Source organism: Aulonocara sp. 'chitande type north' Nkhata Bay, linkage group LG8 (assembly GCF_057382095.1).
Source record: "Aulonocara sp. 'chitande type north' Nkhata Bay isolate Kocher_YH1m ecotype deep benthic linkage group LG8, A_spYH_male_GT1.1, whole genome shotgun sequence".
Classification (NCBI taxonomy): domain Eukaryota; kingdom Metazoa; phylum Chordata; class Actinopteri; order Cichliformes; family Cichlidae; genus Aulonocara; species Aulonocara sp. 'chitande type north' Nkhata Bay.
In genome coordinates this window covers 227890-250012 of record NC_141351.1, presented here as the reverse complement: position 1 = coordinate 250012, position 22123 = coordinate 227890, and the positions used below count along the sequence as shown (strand labels likewise).

At 39.7% G+C, this 22123-nt stretch overlaps 1 protein-coding gene across 1 annotated transcript in view; it reads right to left on the bottom strand.

Annotated features, from left to right (window-relative positions):
• The window catches only part of ca10a (carbonic anhydrase 10 (inactive)a), a 322758-nt gene extending 302085 nt beyond the window's left edge, over nt 1-20673 (bottom strand). Inside the window, exon 1 of the mRNA XM_086304920.1 lies at nt 19951-20673. Within this exon, the coding sequence (XP_086161046.1) occupies nt 19951-20011 (61 nt within the window). The 5' untranslated portion in view covers nt 20012-20673. The remainder of the gene's footprint in view (nt 1-19950) is intronic.
• Between the last annotated feature and the right edge of the window lie 1450 nt (nt 20674-22123).

Genomic DNA, 22123 nt, shown 5'->3' with positions numbered 1-22123 from the left:
TATTTGGAGAGGAGAGAGTGACTGAAAAGAGAGGTAAAAAAAAAAAAAAAAAAAAAAAAAAAACTTCAGTAGTGTTGCACACTATTTTATATTATATTTTAAAGTCATTATTCAATACATTGTTATTGTTAACCCTTTAAAGCCAGTCAGAGCAGCACGCTCCGTTTTGTGTAACTATTTTTAAATCCCTGTAGAACCTGAACCGTGTAAGCTAGCGCAATAATTTGTTTTGCATATGAAACCGGAGGAGTTGTACTTACATCTTATGCCATCAGCTTGTCCTCGGTCACGGTTTCCTTCCACATATAGCTTTGCAAAAATTGCATAAAAAGCACTTGCAGCAACAAAAACATAATATTCCAGAAACACGCTTTGCCGATCCCATCAGCTGTTCGTAACACTTCCCACATTGAAACAGACGTCAGTGTGAACTATCGCATGTCCGCCATTTCCTGCCCGAAACCGGAAGTGACGTCATTTTCGCGGAAAAGGTAGTTTTTTTTTACTTGTAGGCCTTAAAAGAATATACTGGTGTTTTTATAAGTCATGTTTGACTTTTCTGAATAGTTTCTGGGATGCTTAGAACTCGAATTGCACTGCTGGATATAGTTTATTTTGATGCACATGCGGTTTTCTTTGCAAATTTGCATCATAGGATTGTTTTTTGTTTTTCCTGCAGTATATAAAAATTGGTGTATCTCCAAAATAAAACTATGAAGACACTCAAAATAAATTTCCTGTGGTGGGAAACTAATTTTTGCAACTTTTTTGTATTTAAAGTTTTGAGGGATAAACCTCTTAAATTTCTCCAGTAGAAATATATGTAAAAAAAACAAAAATGATTTTCAATTTTTTTGTAGTTTATTACACTTTTTTGCAATTAATGTAGTTACTATGGACTTAATGTTTACATATTATTATAATATGTGCTATAACAGTTGTATAGCAACTTGAAATGCTCCCACAAATGGCACTACAACATGTAAAAAAAATAATATAAGCTCTGGCAGACTTGGTTCTATAGTAGGTCTTAAAGGGTTAAATAAATATCGTCAAATAATCGAGATCTCAATTTCAGTGAAAATAATCGTGATTATCATTTTTACCATAATCGAGCAGCCCTAGTACTGTCTGTGAAAATGGCAAACCATAACTCTGCAGTAATTATAGGGTTTTCTATCAAACAAACAGATTGTTTTAGTCAACTGGAACCAATATAGACCAAATTGTTTCAAAATGTATAAATTGGTTTGTGGATTTGTTATCACTGAAACATGCTACTGCAGCTCTAGAAGATGTAACATTTTTACAAATTGTATTAATAAATATCTTTTTTTTAACTGCAGGAAGATGTTGAGAACATTATGTGACTTTAATTTATTTATCCAAAAAGATTTGAAAACTAGATGTGAAAAATGTTGGGTAGAGATTCAAGCAAAAACACACCGCAGGTGCCACATGGTTTCAACAGCTACATCAACTCAGAGGAGGAGGGAGTGATTGCAGGCATCCTTTGTGACATGGCTTTTTCTCAGATGGCATATGGCCAGCCAGTAGAAACATGTGTTATTGTCAGGAATACACCAAAGGCCCCAACCCTGTGATTTCATTGCCTTCTGTAAATTTCTAAGCTTCCTGAAGGCTGCATTTTCTCTGAAGGTAATGTGTGATTAACTGCACTGGTCGCAATTTATAACAAAAGGTTTAGCTTGGGGAAGCAGAATCACTGATGATGTTCTGTTGTCGTCCCTGGTAGAATTCAGGTGTTAATATTACTTTGGCTTGGAGCCAGTATTAGGTTGCCTCATGTTGTTTTGAAATTTTCTAGTAATTGGTGACCTGGGAATTTCATTATTGCTTCTGCAATTTTGGTACTGCCTCTGCTAAAGAATTCATTATTGAATTTTTTAAACTTTCAAGATTCCATTCATACATGTTCAGCAAGCTGAAATCCCACTTTAGAATCACCCCCAGAGAGTAGAAACAAAAGGCACAGGGTAGAGCTGGGCGATATGAGATTTTTTCATATCACGATATGTTTTTTTCATTTCAGGCGATAACGATATCTATCACGATATAAGCCAAATAACTATATTTGTAAGATTTAAATGTGCCGTTGCTCACAAGTAAAATGTGAAATAATCAGCAGCTTGTTTTGATTTAAATATTTATTTCCCATAATAAGTTCAACAGGGTAGATGTACTTAAGGAACATGAGACTTTTTCAGATAGATAAAGGCAAATATTGCAAACTACACAAAAGGCAGCCGCTAAAGCGTCTAAGTTTCAAAATAGAACAAACGAAACAGACTACTAAATTGTCAATTCCACTTAGAAACAAAATATTAATTCTAAAAATAAATCTTAGTTCGTTTTACAGAAGAACAGACAAAACTGACTAACTTTTGTCAATATCCAATAAACTGAGAACTAAAAGGAAATTCTCAATCTCTCCTTGTTGTATAGCTGAGCTTTTCAAACAGTTTTAACAGTTACTTTAGTCTGACAAAAGCCGAATGACGAATTAGCGCTTCCAGTCAGAGACTGAGGCTACGTCCACACGTACACGGGTATTTTTGAAAACGGAGATTTTCCGTTTTCGTTTTAAAAAATAATCCCGTCCACACATAAAGGGAGAAATGAAAGAAAACGCTGCTATGAACATGCCAAAGCAGCAGGTGGCGCTAGATTCCTAACCGTGCAGAAATGTTGGCCAATCAGAAGTCTAGAAGCCTCGGTGGGAAAAAGTAAACAAAGCTGGGGCATAGAAGCAGAACCGAATCGTATGTGTGGACGGACAGTAACTGTGTGTATATGTAAGCATTTAAACACTGCAGAGAGTACAATTAACAGTAACAGTATCGTAGAAGTTAATTTCACCGAAACAATAACGTGGCGCACAGTGTGACGCATGCACCAGTTTATTGTATTTCCAGACTTGCTTTCGGCACAATTTACAGTGCACGCTACTCTGTTTTTTGTCAGACTTGAAATAGCCGAAATACCTTCACACTACGGAACTTCTATGGCTCTTCCGTTCGACAATCTCTCCGGCGTTGGAACCATCATCTGTTTTCTCGCTCGGTTGATTTTTCTAGTCGGCACACTCATTTCCTCCATTAGGCGCTGGCTCCATTACCCGCTGGCTGCTTCCCAAACAAACACACATGCGGCTTGGCACTTGTGCTGTACGTAACAAGTCACGCGACGTGACGCTGCGGCTGTGATTGGTTCGGCTCTGCGCTACTTAATTTGGATTGGCTGACCTTTTTTTTTTTTTTTTTTTTTTTTTTTTTTAAGAGGACAAGAGCGGCGAGGTCTATCGCGATAGCTTAATTTCTCTATCGAGTAAAAGTTATATCGCGATACATATCGTTATCGTTCTATCGCCCAGCTCTAATACAGGGTAAACAAAAGAAGGAGAACGGTGATGAGTTTGATAACTAAACAAATGCACTGTTTTCAAACAGTTCAGTTTTACTGCTCAAATATCTGCAAGAGAACCTCTGCATTTAATTTACCTTGACTTCCTAAAATCCACCAGCACCACCAAACCATTTTGGATACAGTTAGGCTTCATTTTAGCCACATGAAACTAGAATATGTTACCTTTTAAATTAAAAAATCTAAAAATTTAATGTACAGTTGCAAGTGACCTCACTTGGGTTTATTTTTTGCCACATGCTAACCAGGCAATTCTTTTAGAAATCACAAGATGTTATATATGTTTTTTTTTAATGTTCCACACATACTGCACATACTGCAACTTTTCTTTTACAAGCTTTTACTTTTAGGTGTTCCAAACAGACAGAAATTCTATAAGACAGGATAAGATGTTAACCAAAGCTAAACCCTACCCCCAACACTAGAGATACCAACGTTTGGTTGGATGTTAAGGGGTTTAAAAAGCAGGTCACAATTATACTAGTACCAGACAACCTTTTTACTCCTTGTCCCAATATTGGACACTAAGCTTTAATCTAAATCTCTAATCCAAAATTTTGATGGTACAAAGTTATCTGATGTGGAAACAGTTAGAGGGGTTAAGTCAGGCAAGTCACTGCCTTGCTAATATGCGTATACTTTACCATTTTGCTTTCAAGGTGTTTCAATGTTCTTTGTGGAAGAGAGACACAGGCTTCTTCAAATTTAAGGCTACATATATGCAAAATGCAAAAAGATGCGAAACAGAGCAAGGCCTACCAGTTGACAATTTATGTTAAGTTTTCTTTATTGTGCTGGGCCATTGTCATATTACAGTGGAAAAGTAATTTCTTACTCTTAATAGATAAAGAACAGCAGACACAAGTATGAGTCCTCCTCACATATAGCTTTTTTTGGAGCAAAAAGATCAATGCTGCAAAATGAAACATATCAGAAGAACTCTTCTGCATATCTGCTGTTTGCTATAAAAAGTGAACTGTGTAAAAGCACACACAACAAATCTTGTTAGATCCTGCAACACAATGTAGCAACACACAAATCAATACTACTCTTTTTGTAATATCTCAAAAAGCTTAATTAATTTCTATATGTGGTTAGTGTGCATGATTTGGTGATTAAAGAAAAGAAAACATGGCGTAAAAGCAGTGTGTTTATTTTCATAATGATGGACAGTTTAGTTAATATTTGTTAGAATAAGAGTTATATCTTCTGAGTTATATCTTATCAAAACAGCTGAAACTAGAACTAGATCACTCTATAACTAATGTGGGTTATCATACTCCCTCCAGAAGTATTTTTCCTATACAATGCACTTCTGTTACATAAAACCTGAATGACCCACCAGGCAAAAAAGCTGCCCTCAGGGCTCCAGACCTAAAGGTTTATACTGGTCTAAAACCTCGGATCTGATAAAAGTGGACCCATAAAAAACTTACAGGAGCATTGTCTCCAATTTTCAATACAACTGGATAATCAGAGCAATTTCAACATGCCAAAGGACTTCCAACACCACTTCATCTTATCTGTGTTACTTAAAGAAGGACCAAGCAGCAGATGTGTCAACATGTTTACCCCCTTGGGATTGCTGTTACATTCAAGTTGTATCTGAACAAGAGCAACCCATAGCCCTCCTACCCATGACTATGATTTCACTTTTGTTACATCAATTTTTGTGGAGCTGCTATAAAAAACAGAGAGCTCACACCTGAACGCTGATGACACCTAAACAAGATGGGGCCTGTGCTTGGCTTGACTTCTGCCTGTATGCAATCTACTATTGTATTTTATGATATTTTATCAGCCCTATTCTTTAATTTATGTACCTATGCTGCTCTGATTTATGACTGTTCTTCCATACTCCACATCAAAGAGTCTGTGGAACACCTTTATGATGATTGGGACAGTTATAAGAAAACTTTCCCCCCACCATTTGGGTGCTCCTCTTCCTCACCGGATTACTTCTTGCTCCTTACGAAATGTGCCTCAGGCAATCCTAAGAAGAAATTGAGGAAAAGAGGCTGTAGGGCCGACATCCAAGTGCACATTAGACAATCTGGAGGCATCCCCGGTTTTTGCTGCCGGTTACCCTTCCAGATTTGGTTGTAAATGCATACTCACAGCCACTGCAGGCTGGGTCTTTCTCATCTGATGCTCTGATTTGTGTTGATTACTGTGTCCTCGCAGTTTGCATTGCAAAACCAGTGGCTGGTCCCACTGGTTTGGTGGCGCAACTGTAGACCACGTGATTGGACAAGGTGTTTGTTGTCAGTTCCACTTCGACAAGCTGATGAGAAACCGGTGCTGCCAGCATTTATTCGGATTGCCCTTTTGAACACCTGCTCCATCTCAAACAAATCCTTCTCCCTGAATGAGCTTTTCACAAGAAAAAACCTGCATTTTCTGTTTCTCATGGCAACATGACAGATGAGTTCATTCACCCCAAACAAACTTTTTAGGTGCTCCTATCTGGGTGCCCCCAGTTTAGGTCACCGTGGTGGAGGACTTGCTGTTGTGTTTAAAGATAGTTACGCATGCAGAGGTATGCAAACTGAAAACTATTGATCTTTTGAGTCACAAACAGTTAAGGTTGGCTATACGAAAATGGTTTATTGGTAAATGGCCTGTATTTGTATAGCGCTTTACTAGTCCCTAAGGACCCCAAAGCGCTTTACACATCCAGTCACCCTCCCATTCACACACTGGTGATGGCAAGCTACATTGTAGCCACAGCCACCCTGGGGCACACTGACAGAGGCGAGGCTGCCGGACACTGGCGCCACCGGGCCCTGTGACCACCACCAGTAGGCAACGGATGAAGTGTCTTGCCCAAGGACCCACGATTGTGTTTTAATTTATCGCCCTCCTGGCACTGCTACTCTGTTCTTGATTTTACAGACTTCTTATCTTCTATTATCAACCTGGAGAAAGCTTTGCTTCTTGGGGATTTTAACATTCAACTGAGACCACTGCTGAGAGGTTCTCCGTCATGTTTGAGTTCTCTACATTCTATTGGAAATGATGTAAATACTCTTATCCAGTCCTTTAATAGAGAATGCTCATCCATTTTGGATCAAGTGGCACCTATTAAAACAAGCTCCATCTCACAAGAGAAGACATACCCTTGGATAAACAAGTCTACATTAAACCTAAGGAGAACACATGCCATAAAACAGAATGACAATAGAAGAAAACTAAACTTAAAGTACACAGGCTTCATCATTCACATCTTCTTAAATGATACAGTGAAAAATGTAAGATCAGAATATTTTTCTAGACTCATATAAAAAAAAAAAAACAAGAGAAATCCCAAGAGCTTTTTGACAAAATCAGTGCCATTGTGTTCCCAGATATGGTACCTCTAAACAGGGGCGTCACTAGGTTTTAACGACAGGGTTGGGCTTAGCCCCCAAGAGAAGCACACGATATGAACGAACATAGTGCATGAGCACAAAATTTCACAAACAGAAAACAAAAGACTGAGGAATTGCTTTTCAAAGTTTTGGACAGATTAAACATCTTAGGCCACAAATAAATTTTCAGTGCGTGAATTCATTTTCTTCTGTTTGTGCCTTAGCTTGGCACCTGGTTCAGGGATACCGTAGGTGTTGCAAAGGGGCCTTGGTTTCCTCATACAGTTCTGTGGCAAATGCATCGGAGTGTTTGCCCTTAAGTGTGTGTCACACACAATTTTGTCTTCTGCCAGGTCTAAAGTCTCTTTCTGCAGGAACTTGTGGAGTCATTCGGTTACAGACAGAAGTGTGTAACATCAGTAGTGCACAGACTGCTGAGAACTTGCAGAGCTTTGCTCTGAGACCAACAGCTATGGGGGATCCAATGGCAGATAGCAGGCACTCCAAAATGGCAGACAATGTCTCAAGAACTGCACTAACTGATAGCAACTGACATGCCCAGCGAGTGTTTGAAAGTTGCACAAGCTCAGTTTTTGTCCATCCAAGCTTTGACTGAGCCTCCATGAACTTGTGATGATTGACTAGGGAGATGCTAAAGAAAGAATACACACACTCCAACAAGCTAAAAAGCTCCACAGCCTCTGGGACAGCCTTGCAAGTATTGCACAAAACCAGGTTGATTTGATGACCATAACAATGCACATAGCCTCAGGATGGAGCATTCTGAAATGTGCTTGTACACCTCCAGTGGAGCCACTCATAACATCATATGTTTGTGCTACACACTTAAGCTCTGCAAGACCATTGTTTTGGATCTGCTACTGAAGCTCATTTGCAATGGACTGGGCATCAAATATTTTTATCTCTGCAAGTGCAAGAAAACACTCCTTCCCTGCCCCCTATGCACATGTAAAATCCTATGCACATGTTTTGCAAACAACAAAGTTTGCATCCATTTACCTTTTACCTTGATTTTTTTAAATAACCATTTCAAACTATTTACAGAATTGTTCTGCATTCAACGAGATGCCACACAAATTATTATTATTTTTATTTATTTTTTTATTTTTTTTGTCCCGTTTGGATCTTTAGCCATCAGAATTGTTGTCTTAAGGCCAAGAAAGATGCCAAGCGGATTTATTTTACCAAGTGGATCATCATGGCCTTGCCATATTGGTCCATTTGATTGACCTTTATTATAATTATGTATTTATTTTATTTTCAGTTGCTACAAACGGGACAGACATGACTGGGGGATAGGACAGGGAGAAAGAATGAAAGAAAGAGAGGGAGAGAAAGAAAAACAGAGGGGAGAAGAGACGGTGAGAAAGGGGGGAAGGAAGAAAGAAAAACAAACAAAACACCTGAATCACCTGTATGGAGAGAAAAAAAAACAGAAGAGAAAGCAAACAAAAAAAGACCAACATAATAAATACAGCACCATCACAATAAACTAGCTAGCAGTAGATAACAGTAGATACTAAATATTAAACGCTATTATGCAGCACGCAAGATAGACAGCGCACAATGTGCTTTGAGGCAGCAGCCAAGAAAGGTGTAGTCCGTGTCTGTGAACACCCATGTGTACACCTGTGTGCATACCTGTGTGGATCAGCATGCTTGTATTCCAAAGGTTTCTCCATGTAACGATCTGCTAGGGAGTGTGGGGAGCCACAGCCCCGTCCTCCAGGGTATGAAGCAGGTATGGAGGAGATCCAGGCCCCAGACATCCAGAGACCCCAGAGTACGAGGACCCGAGGAGACCACCAAAAAGGGGGACAACCGTGCCATCCTCCTGGGAAGAGCTGAGTAGAGCCCCAAACGAGAGGTCACCCAGCAGCTACGGAGCAGAGGCCAGAGGGGGTTGCAGTGGCGTGCCCGCGGGCTCTGCCGGCAACCAGCTGTGCCAGAGAGGACCCCCGAGACCAGAGGCCTGAGGGCACCCCACCCCCCGGAAGGGGCCCAGCCGGGCCACAGGCGCCAGACATTCTAAACCCTTGTTTAGACCAGTAGTGAACCAGTACATACATGAGTGCCCAGCCCCAGTCGACAAGAACCACCAACACACCAACGTCTGAGGGCATCAGCCACTGGCAGGGAGTGTGGTGAGGGGAGATAGGCCTCCGTACTTTGGAGGGCCTGAGATGTACCCAGAGAGGTTGAGTCTAAGACCCAACCTGACATATAGACACAGACGAACAGGCGCACGCAGACACAAACGTGCATTCCCACCCCCATATACACACAAATTATTTTTGTCACTCCAAAAAAATAATTTCTGTCCACTATAAAGGAGAACATCATAGCCTGATACCTGCAGGTCTGACAGTAGCAGGTGTATCACTCCTTTTTCTACCTGGAGACAGCAGTCGCCTCATTGTTCTGACACACAACGCAAAACTATCCACAACACTACACACTAACTACACAAGACAACACATTAACTTCACACCCCAAACACGCTAAACGTCACAAATCTCTCACATCTCAAAACTCGCTCTCTCTCTTTTTCTGCTGTCTCTCTCTGGCTCTCTCTCTTGCCGTCACTCCTAAAACTTCCCCTGTTTGTTTCCTGATGCGTCTTATCATCTTTTTTGCTGATGACATTCAGCTATACTACCCAATCAGAGCGGAGAGCTTATGATTTTCAGAAGACTTAAATGACTGTTTAACAGACATTAAGCAATGGTTGAACAACAATTACTTACAGCTAAACCCAGACAAAACTGAACCTTTGATTGTGTCACCGGACAGTGTAATGTCTGGCTTTCAACAGTGACTGGGCGATTTAGGTTCCTCACAGAAGCATAACCTCAGAAATCTAGGTGTTATTTTTGATGAAGTTTTTTCTTTAGAGCAAAACTTAAATCAAATGGTAAGTAGAGCTGGGCGATAGAATGATAACGATATGTATCGCGATATAACTTTTTCTCGATAGAAAAATTAAACTATCGAGATAGACCTCGCCGCTCTTGTCCTCTTAAAATAAATAAATAAATAAATAAAAGAACAGCCAATCCAAATTACGTAGCGCAAAGCCGAACCAATCACAGCCGCAGCGTCACGTCGCATGACTTGTTACGTACAGCACAGGTGCCAAGCCGCACATGTGTATTTGTTTGGGAAGCAGCCAGCCACCGTACCGCCCGGGTAATGGAGGAAATGAGTGTGCCGACTAGAAAAATCAACCGAACGTGACCGAAGAGAAAACAGATGATGGTTACAAAGAGATTGTCGAACGGAAGAGCCATAGAAGTTCCGTAGTGTGAAGGTATTTCGGCTATTTCAAGTCTGACAAAAAACAGAGTAGCGTGCACTGTAAATTGTGCCGAAAGCAAGTCTGGAAATACAATAAACTGGTGCATGCGCTACGTCCACACGTACCCGGGTATTTTTGAAAACGCAGATTTTTCTATGCGTTTGCACCTTTCGTCCACACGTAAACGGCGTTTTTGGTCACTGAAAAGGAAGATTTTTGAAAACTCAGTTTTTGCATTTACGTGTGGACTAGAAAAACGGAGAAAACGCAGCGTCAAAGGTGTGCGCATTTTTTGACGTCACACTGTGCGCCACGTTATTGTTTCGGTGAAATGAATTTCTACAATACTGTTACTGTTAATTCTACTCTCTGCAGTGTTTAAATGCTTACATATACACACAGTTACTGTCCCTCCACACATACGACTCGGTTCTGCTTCTATGCCCCAGCTTTGTTTACTTTTTCCCACCGAGGCTTCTAGACTTCTGATTGGCCAACATTTCTGCACGGTTAGGAATCTAGCTCCACCTGCTGCTTTGGCATGTTCATAGCAGCGTTTTCCTTCATTTCTGCCTTTATGTGTGGACGGGATTATTTTTTTAAAACGGAAAATCTCCGTTTTCAAAAATACCCGTGTACGTGTGAACGTAGCCTCAGTCTCTGACTGGAAGCGCTAATTCGTCATTCGGCTTTCGTCAGACTAAAGTAACTGTTAAAACTGTTTGAAAAGCTCAGCTATACAACAAGGAGAGATTGAGAATTTCCTTTTAGTTCTCAGTTTATTTGATATTGACAAAAGTTAGTCAGTTTTGTCTGTTCTTCTGTAAAACAAACTAAGATTTATTTTTAGAATTAATATTTTGTTTCTAAGTGGAATTGACAATTTAGTCTGTTTCGTTTGTTCTGTTTTGAAACTTAAACGCTTTAGCGGCTGCCTTTTGTGTAGTTTGCAATATTTGCCTTTATTTATCTGAAAAAGTCTCATGTTCCTTAAGTACATCTACCCTGTTGAACTTATTATGGGAAATAAATATTTAAATCAAAACAAGCTGCTGATTATTTCACATTTTACTTGTGAGCAACGGCACATTTAAATCTTACAAATATAGTTATTTGGCTTATATCGTGATAGATATCGTTATCGCCTGAAATGAAAAAAACATATCGTGATATGAAAAAATCTTATATCGCCCAGCTCTAATGGTAAGAATTAGCTTTTTGGATTTGGGAAACATCTAAAAACTTAGATGTATGGTGTCAATAAGTGAACTTAAGATGATAATTCATGCTTTATTCTCTACAAGACTCAACTATTGTAATAGTCTATTTACCTGTCTAAACAAGAAAGGGCTAGCTCGTCTACAGGTTGTTCAAAACTCAGACTACTGACCCGCTTAACCCTTTAAGACCTACCATAGAACCAAGTCCGCCAGAGCTTACTTTATATTTTTATATGCTGTAGTGCCATTTTTGGGAGCATTTCAAGTTGCTATACATCAATACAACTGTTATAGCCCATATTTTAATAATATGTATGCATTAAGTCTATAGTAACGGCATTAATTGCAAAAAAAAGTGCAATAAAGTACAAAAAAATTGAAAATCGTTTTTGTTTTGTTTTTTTACATATATTTCTACTTGGAGAAATTTAAGAGGCTTATCCCTCAAAACTTTAAATACAAACTAGAGAGCGAAAATTTCAGAAGAAATTTTAAGTGTGCCTCTGCCGCTGCTAATCAGTGTAGTTTGCTACAGAGAGCAAAACCAAACAGAGCACCCATTGTCCACCATGAACTATGGTAAAAACAAACACCGCTCGCGCCTCACAGATGACAGCTTACAGTTTTGTGTAAAGATGAGGTGACTTCGTACAGCCCTGATTTGCAGACGCTGTGCACAGAGGTTCATGAGCAGAAGTCCCATTGTACCACGGCAGACCCGACAATGTTTGCATGAACACGCTTTGAAGCATTACGTTATGGACCACTTTTCACACATGGTTGGTGTACCCACACAGCCGGCTGTAGCTTTTCAACTCACAGCCCAACACACACCCAAAAAACAGCTGAGAGAGCACAGACTTTACACCCGTGGGTCCACCTCCCCTGCAGCGGCACTGCAGACCACACCCTGCCACACACATCAAACACGTAAAATAAATATTTATGCTCTTTTGCATTCACTTTTTGTTTTTTGTTATTTTTACACAGTGTTCTGACTGATTAACAATGGTCTACAGCCAATCTTGTGTATTATTATACAAACTTTGGTTGTAAGATTCAGATAACTATTTAATAAAAGCTAAATATTTTATATGAGAGTAAAGAAAAGTATATCTTTGTGTCCCCCTTTCCCTGTTAATGCCCTACCTGGCCCCCTGGCAAAAGCTTTGCTAGATCCGCGGCTGCACAGTTACCAGCTGTCAGCTACACAAAAAAGGATATTGGTGTTATTTGTCTCTCAGAAACAGTTCATAACTTCCCTTCAACTCATTCATGTCACCTAAAAGATAAACCTGTTTCTCCATCACCAGTTCAGCTCTGATGATTCAGTAAGGACATCTCATGGTTTGGACCAGCCGTTTTTTCAACTGTGGCTCCAGCAAACATCAGCTGATACTAGAAATTAAAATCAAATGAATTCTAACAACAGCTGATCAAGCTTAAACGTGCTGCTCTTGTTTAGTGCAATAAACAAACAAGAGAGAAAAGCCGATCATTGATCAGTTTCATGACTGAAGTTTCAACAGGCGAGTGAATGACAGGCCAGGCTGTCATAAAGTTCAACATCAGTAACTTAGGGCGCACACAGCTGTATAGAAACTCTGTCGTGCTAGCTAGCACGCAGTATGAGTTATTGTAAAAAGTCACCACAACGAAAATAAACTACACCTAAACTCGGTTTATATCTGACGCAAATAGAGTGCAGTTCATAACTTCTTACCTGAAATTCAGTTCACCTCACGCTCCGACCGGCAGCCGCCTGCTTCTCCTGCCTTCGGTTTCCCTGATCCACGATTGAGCTCCGCGTTAGCCACCACCGGTTGATCGGCGGCCGCCTTATATGTCTCTTTCCCCGCATGACCTTTCTGTCATACACGGGTGAATAGCTGCCCTCTGTTGTAGCTCCGCGTTAGCCACCACTAAACAACTCAGTTATTTTTTCCACATCGACCAGCACCATATAAACGAAAAATAAGTCCAGCTAAGACAAAGACTGTTTGCGAGCGATCGGGGGTGAAAGGAGTTAGAGACGCATCACTGAAAGCCCAGCCCGGGTGCTTTTTAGCAAAGGGTCGCTAGCGGTGCTAGGTAGCTAGCCGGCTAGCAGCAACACATAAGAGAACTTGCTAATATGGGATGCCTTGATAAAACGAGCAGATATTTGAAGTTTACACACCTACATTCTCGCCTGAAAATATCTTAAAAGTTTATTTTGTGACCTAGAAACACTAATAAAATACATATAAAACGAAATGGTGGCCGCCATTGTTTCACTCGGTAGAGGCGTGCTATGAATTGTGGGATATGGAGTGTTCCACCAAGCATACACCCTTGCGGTTACCGTAAGTATTCAATGGTTCGCGCAACCTTAAAAATTCCAATGGTTCCTGAAATGTCTGTGAAGGTTCTCAGTCATCCAGGTCATCGTAGTCAAAGGAGCTTGCAAAGAAAAGCGTCTGGACTTCTTTAAGTTGCTTGAAAATTAACCCTTCAAGCAACTTAAAGAAGTCCAGACGCTTTTCTTTGCAATGGTTCCTGAAAGCAGCGACACTGTGCGCGCCGTTGATGTTGTCGTCATTACGGTAATACAAATGTGTCTAACCGTTTTTCCCCACTCGGGGTCAAACTCTGGTAATTGGTGATTCTGTTCTCAGACATGTGAAGCTAGAGACACCGGCAACCATAGTCAATTGTCTTCCAGGGGCCAGAGCAGGCGACATTGAAGGAAATTTAAAACTGCTGGCTAAGGGTAAACGTAAATTCAGTAAGATCATAATTCACGTCGGCAGTAATGACACCCAGTTACGCCATTCGGAGGTCACTAAAATCAATATTGAATCGGTGTGCAACTTTGCCAAAACAATGTCGGACTCTGTAGTTTTCTCTGGTCCCCTCCCCAATCAGACCAGGAGTGACATGTTTAGCCACATGTTCTCCTTAAATTGCTGGCTATCTGAGTGGTGTCCAAAAAACAATATGGGTTTTATAGAAATTTGGGTAACCTTCTAGAGCATAGGTGTCAAACTCTGGCCCGCAGGCCAAATTTGGACCGCAGCCTAATTATATTTGGCCCGCGAAGCCATACCAAATGACTATTAGAGCTGGCCTACTGGTATTATACAGCTAATATATATATTGTTTAGTATAAAGCTTTGCTTGTTCCATATTCAGTTTTTCAGCAAAACGTGTTCAAGTCCATAAGAAAAGATTCATTCTCATATCTGGAGGAAGATTTTTTTTTTCAATAAATATTAATGTTAGCCCGCGACTTTGTTCCAGATTTGAATTTTGGCCCACTGTGTATTTGAGTTTGACAACCCTGTTCTAGAGGAAACCTGATTTTGTCAGGAGAGACCCCTACCCCATTTTTGATGGAGCAGCTCTCATTTCTAGAAATCTGCCCAAATTTATTAACCCTCCAAAATATGACTTTCCAGAGTTGGGACAAGGAAGCAGTCTTACATTCCTCTTTGCAACTTCTCTCTTCTTTTTATGGACGCACAGTGTGAGCACTCAGGTCGCATCAGAGCATCGGGCCATATAGTGTGAGACCCTGCATCGTGACCTACGAACTTCTAACCCCTGCGAGTCAACCGTACAGTTTGAGCAGGAGCTGAATCGCGCGACTGAAAAAATCGCACAGTGTCTGCCCAGCATAAGTCCCTGTTAGTACATAAATGAATAACTGATCAACAAATTGATTTACTCTGCCTGAAAGAAAAACCTTGTTACACCATAATGATTATGTTAGTTTAAATGAATCAACACCTCTGAGTATTACAAATTGACAGAATCCTTGAAACACAGGCCAGAGGGGATGTGTGGCAGAAATCTCCCACTCCAGCTTGTTAATCAACCAAAGACCTAGGCAGAATTGTAGTTCACTTGAAAACCTGAAGCTTAGCCCTGTCCACCCTAGCTGGAAAACTCAAAAAAAGTTTTATTTGTTGTTCTCTATTGTCCACCTGGGCCTTACTCTGACTTTTTATCTGATTTAGTGCTCTGCCTAAGATAAAATAATTGCTGTTGGTGATTTTAACATCCATGTAGATAATAAAAATAACAGCATCAGTACAACATTGAATCTATTACTAGACTCAGTTGACTTCTCTCAAAGTGCAAAAGAACCCATCCACCATTTTAATCACACTCACACCATTTAACAGTGTTTTCTGAAAACCCACTTTGTCTGATCATTTCCTAATAACATTTAAATTTACAATAATGTATTACACAGCAGTGGGAATAGATTTCATCACAGCAGATTCAACCACTGTTATCTTCTTCGATGCCTTGTTCCAACACAGTGCATATCCATAAAGATATTTAGAAATCACAAAAAAGTAAATTCATGGGTATAATGTCCAAAAGAGTAACTAATAGCTAGTTTGTAAAGGTCACCACCTACTAACATCTATTCTCAAAAGAAAAATGGGGCTGAAAATGTACTAACAAAGTTGTTTACTAAATTTTTGAAACAATATTCTTATCAGAATTATAATGGTAGCCAGTGATGCTTGAGCTACGTGCTGTGGTGACCCCCAGTGAATAAGAGAAAAGCTGAAAATAGCTTGTAGATGTGGTGCAACTTAAATCAGATTGTGATTGATGTGTTGCAAATTCTTTATAATGTACTGGTGGATTGAAACAGCCCTACTATGAGTATCCTTGATTTCCAATGATCCTCCACTTCATAAATTAACCTAGGGGTTCTGTCACAGCACCAAGTGAGTCAGCCTCATGTTCACTGCCATCTTAGCGACACCAAACTTTGCATCTTGATTACAGCATAGATTAAAGCCTTGTCAATTACGAGACTTTTGTGTCCACAATCCAGGCTCAACTGTGCATGATAGGCTGCCTTTGAAGTTTTGCTTATCACAGTCCACATTCATGTGTGTGTATCTACATTTGGCTAATAAATGTATTCCAATCCATCAGATATTTGTTAAAGAATAAATGTCACTGAAAGGAAACTGCTGAGACATTATAGAATCCCAAGCACCATCAAGCAAAGATTTTCACTGTCAAATGTGACTCAGGCAACAAGTACACATGATGACACAGAAGTCTAAAGGTTAGCGCGCATGCCAGTGTTTAACTGAGCAGCTGAATGTGTACATGCCCACACCAAGCCTCAGGAGTAAAGAGAATATTAACATGTCCTTGGATTCACTGTTACAGAGACCCAAGTCAATCTCTGCCTAGGTTCCACTTACTCATTTCCTTTGCAGCTACTGACTTTTAAAAACTGAACTGGATAAGAAATACTAAAAGATGATCAAAACTGAAAATCTGAACATCTAAACATGTTTAGAGTGGATTAATTTTCCCTCATCTTATTTGGCAAAAGTACAACTACATGTTGTGAATAGCCTGAGATATTTAGGTCACATCACCAGGAATGATCTCTGTGGTGCTGAGGATGTTGTAAATTGCATGCACAAGCAAAATGAATGGTTCACAAATGACATATGTGTAAAAATGATGTCAAAATAGCTCTTTTAGAGCCAATTTACACAACACATTTATGTTGGAGTTGAAATAAATCAAAGAAATTAAAACCTTGAGTGATATATAAAGATGAATACTGCATTTTACTCAAACTTCCAAAATGGACAGGTTTGCAGCTAGTAATGTTATTGCTATTCATGCTGTGTTTAGGAATGTCATGTATAAATATGTTTCAATTAACTGTGTTGAAAAATGTCGTTGAATTGACATAAGACATCTCATTTGGTTTTAGAATAACTGGAACAAATTTGGAACAGATATTACTATCTGATAGCTCTTCCTCGAAGTTATTGCTTCGTATCAGCACTGGAAAACATAACCTGGCATCCAGTCTTGATGATCGTCACTTCCAATAAATATGGTAACCACAGAAGTAGGGGAGTGACGACTAAACATCCCCCAGAGACTGCAGGTGTATGCTGCGGTGATGGAAATGTTGAAACAGCAGGCAATGATGGCAAGGCAGCAGAAGCACTGACACATCAGAGGGAGAGATGGGATATTTGCTAAACTGCTAAACAGTGAGGGTGTGTTTAGTATATGATATGAAGAGAGGCATACATGTAAGTCTGTATGACACTCTCTAACTGAAGTTACCTGCCTCAATAAGTTCACAGGGTTTGTTCCACTTGTGTTATAATATTGTATCTTTGTGTTTTTGCCAAGGAGGCAGAACAGGTCATCAACCAATTGGAAGGTTTGTGGTTTGATCCCTGCCTGCTCCACTCTGCTTGTCAAATATCCTTGGGCAAGTTACTAATCCCAAGTTGTTCTCCAATGCATCCATTGGAGAGAGAATGTTAGATAGAAAGCCCTTAAGAATAGAATAAAGTGCTTGCATGAATGTGTGAATGAGGCATAAATCCCTTTGAGTGCTCAAGTAAAGTAGAAAAGTGCTGTATAAAAACCAGTCCATTTGCTTTGTTGTGGTCTGCTGGGAGAGCAGCACCAGACCTGGTGACAACAATAGACAGGAAGAAAAAAAAGATCAGGATGGCTGACTCTGTGATTGGCTGCAAATTGGACGTATTTAACCTCCTAAGACCCAAACTCTTCCACGACATGCATTTTTAATTTCTCTTTGACATTTGGGTATATTGGGGCCCGATGAATGTAAAAGCAAAGAATTACCAGAGTTTGTTTTGTTTGTTTTTTTTTACCTTATTTTTGTTTTTAAGAAAAATAAGAGCCACATATGAGGATATTTGTTTAACATTTTGATAGAACAGTAGCAGTATAATGCCCTTGTAAGTGGATATCAGGCCCATGTAGAGCAAAATTGAGTATTTTGGTCGAAATAACCCAAAATGTGATGTCCACATATGTGGACTTCAGGTCCTAGAAGATTAAATTGGTAAAGAGGGGGGTAAGCAAAACATTTATCCATTATGACCTCATCAGAACACTAGCAGATTTAAACCTAGGGTCTTCTTCTGTATCACTGGGTTTCACAAGTATGTGGGAACAATAAGCACTGACTGTGCAGAGACTTGTACAAATAAGATCACTATAACGTAGATTGAGAAAGAAACATAATCTTTTCAGATGTCGTTCATCTGAAGAACCAGCATTTAATCTATTCATTTTCAACCAAGTTTTGGTTCATAAACTTCATAAAGGGACATATTTTAAAAGGCCATAATTGACTAACTAGATTTAGCACAGAAAACACTGCCCATGGGTGACTGATGCTTGGGGGTGGATAGATGACTATTATACCAGATGCTAGGGTTAGAACAACTGAGATTAAACACTAAACACTAATGTATGTGTTGAATGATGGTGTTTGACAGCTGCAGTAAATCTCAGCTGTATTTTAAATTCCACACCTCTTAGCTGATTGTGTTTCTGAAAAGCACATTTTTCTTACTGGGGCTGACAGCAAGTTAATCCTCTACCTTCTTATTCAAGTTTGTTTAATAGTGTTGAAAAAGAACAGCGTTGTCCGTACTAAGCTTTTAATTACAACCATTTTAAAACAGTCACTACCGGAAGGTAGGGAAGGAGTGAGGGAGGGAAGCTAGGACACTATATAGTAGGATGACTGGAATATAAATCCTTTTCCCTCCCTGACATCGTGTAGGTACAAAAATGAGATAAGAGCTTAGCGTGCATAATGCGTGAACACGGAGGATTTACGCACATCTTCGTTGTGAATTCTCAGGTTTGCGTCATTTCGAAAGACGGATAAAAAATAAATAAATAAAGGCAGAGCAGTAAAGATAACCAAATCGTGTCCCTGCTGTTTATCATCGAGGCGCGGATACGTGTTTAAAATGAAGCTTCGCTTGTTTGATGCGCATCGGTTTTTTGGTCTGCAAATATCTGTCTTGTTCTAAAATCTTACGGGTAAATTCGGACAAATTTAGAATTTTAAAGACAAAAAGGGCCACAATTCTTTCTTTTTAATTATCAAAGTGCTTTTAACATATCGATAAAAGAAGAAACGTGCTCTATTAGGTACGGAGTATAGAAATGGGCGTTGAACTCCTGTATTTGCTTGAAACATGAGCTAGAGTAAAAGCTTCGCTCCATCGGCAAGCGCCGAAAGCTTAGGTACATCTGCTGCATGACCTACAGCCCCAAATCTGCTCCTCATATCGTAGACTGCAGCGCACTCAGCGGTGCGCATAACAGCTTTATGTGACAATAACTCTAAGTGAACTGTTTCTGGAGCCTAGAGACTTCACAAAAACTGGAAAGGACCGGTGAGGAGAGACTGTGGGAGTTCTTCTGCAATGCATCCATCGAGTGACCAAAATGAAAAAAGAAAAAAAAAAGTCAATCTCGCTGTTATGCGTGTGTCAAAAGACTGCGCATCAGTTGCTGGAGGCGATACCTTCTCTGTTTTTGAGTCCCACATAAAAGGTCACATACACGCGAAGAGGTATGTATAGGTGAGCAAAGAGAGAAACAACGAGAATGATTCTCGCCAGGCGCACAAACTAGAGTGCATTCTGATGCGTCCCCCTCCACCTGACCATTTCCTGCACACTAGTTTGATAAACCAAATCTCACCCATATCAGACAGAATTTCAGAAAAAAAGTTCCAGATAATTCATTGATGAATTGTTTTTTTTTAAATATACCCACAACTCACCTGATATACAAACAATAAAATTAGCTTGAAGAATGATCAGTATCTCCCAAATTATATCCATTCTCTGTCTTCATTCCACGTACATTACGCACCAGCATAAAAAACAAACAAATCAGAAAACGAAGCTTTTTCAGATGCTCTGTGCCTTTACGTCGGATCCTGCTGTACCTCTTCCACTGGGTATTTTCCTTGCCACGCACATAACAGGCGATTAAAGCCTTAGGAATAAACACTGCACGTTCCCACCAGATTCCAAAGATGGGTAAAAAGAAAGAGAAAAGCCAAACTGTAGCGATCCTTCGTCAGTTCACTGTATTATTACTCCAGTGCGCCATGGAACGGCCACATCCTTCCATCCATCCGGTGCTGTTTCACACAGCGGACATCCCCTTATTACCACGTAAAATCGCATATGATCGCTTCAGGAAATTCTGTGTATCGGGCGTAAAATACAGGGGGAAAGCCTGCGTTAATGACTGGTGGGACAGCGGTGGGATCCGTGTAACACCTGGAGACGCCTCACAACTCTGTGAACTCGCATCGCCAGGTGCTGAGCTTCCGATCGAGACTTCTCCCCGTCACCGCAAGGGACCAGTGCCAAGTTTAACTCAATAACATCAAGACTTCCGGCAACAGTTCACAAAATAAAAGTACTCGCTTATCGGCGCTTGTGCATTTTCATGCATGCACACAGAACTTAATCAAGGTGTTGGAAATCTGAAAATGTGAGGACAAAATACATTTCTATAAAACAGGCACCCGTAAGTTTACGATGACAACATTCCAGCATAATTAGTGCAAATTTATAACATATACATGATAATTAAGTAATTTGTAAGTAATAAGTAATTTGTTAACAGCTGACCTAGATTTAATTCCTACCATAAGCTTTTTTCCTCTGTGCGTTGCTCTTGTAGTTATTTTTTGATTTACTCATAATCCGATAATTTCCAATAACGTTACACGTGAATATGTTCAACTCTGCTTTCCAAAGACACAGAAATTTATGGGCATACCAGTGAAATAAATGACTGTGTGGGAGTTCATATCACTCTTTATAGCCTATTTGTTTCATTTTCGATGCACTCTGAGGTCATAGCAAATTAGAACAAACATCCTAATGAGTGATTTTGCAGAACTACGTTCTATGTATAGAGTTGCTAATTATTTGGCATTATTGCAGGCAAACCAGCCTATGAAATGGATGAAACACATCGTGACTGGGTTTCCGCTCTACACAAGGGGCACTCCGAAATCCCTGCTTCGAACATACCACCATGCTAATCAGATTACTTCTTTCATGTGAGGGTGAAGAGGTGACCCTTCTGGATAAGATGGTGAAGGTTTGCTGCGTTTTGGTGAACAGTGTGGTAGTAAAACCAGGGCAAAATGAAACTTGCTCTTGTTAAATATTCTTAAGTCTTGTACTGTATAAATAGCGGTAATTTTTCAAAAGATACAGTAAATTAAGTAGTGTTAGTAGTGGGTGATATCATGTAAACGCTGTCATGATTTTGTATAAACATTTTGTCATTTGTAAACTATAAATGACATGGATTCTGCATTATAACTGATGTGATGTTCTATAAAGTGGTTTTAATAAAAAAAATAGAAAAGGCAAAAATTAGTTTGTTTCTTTATTCAACTTTTGAACAGTGAAAAAAACAAACAAAAAAAAAACAAAAAAAACCCTTTTGAACAGTGGTACTCCGTACGTATTCAGTAAATGCAAATTATTTACATGGCAGTGCACTTCAGGCATACATCTAGACCCCCTAGATCAGGGGTCAGCAACCTTTAAGACCCAAAGACCCATTTGGACCCAGTTTCCACGCAAAAGAAAACACTGGGAGCGGCAAAGCCGTAATGTTTTGGTTTTTTTTGATTCAGGATTATGTGTATGATGAGCTGTTGACACAGCCTGAAGCTGGATCATGTGCACACACAGAAAACACTAACACACAGAACTCAGAAATTAGAACAGCCATTTCTACTACTCAAACACTTTTGCATTTGTTGTTTATATATTGATCAGATTTATATTTTGATTTCTCTTAGATTAAGAATAAAATGCTTTGTAAGTAGGAAAAAGAGAAAAATTCTGTTTTAGCACATTGATAATTTTCTATCACATATGTTTTGATTTTAAGACATTTGAGCCTCTCAGCTGTGA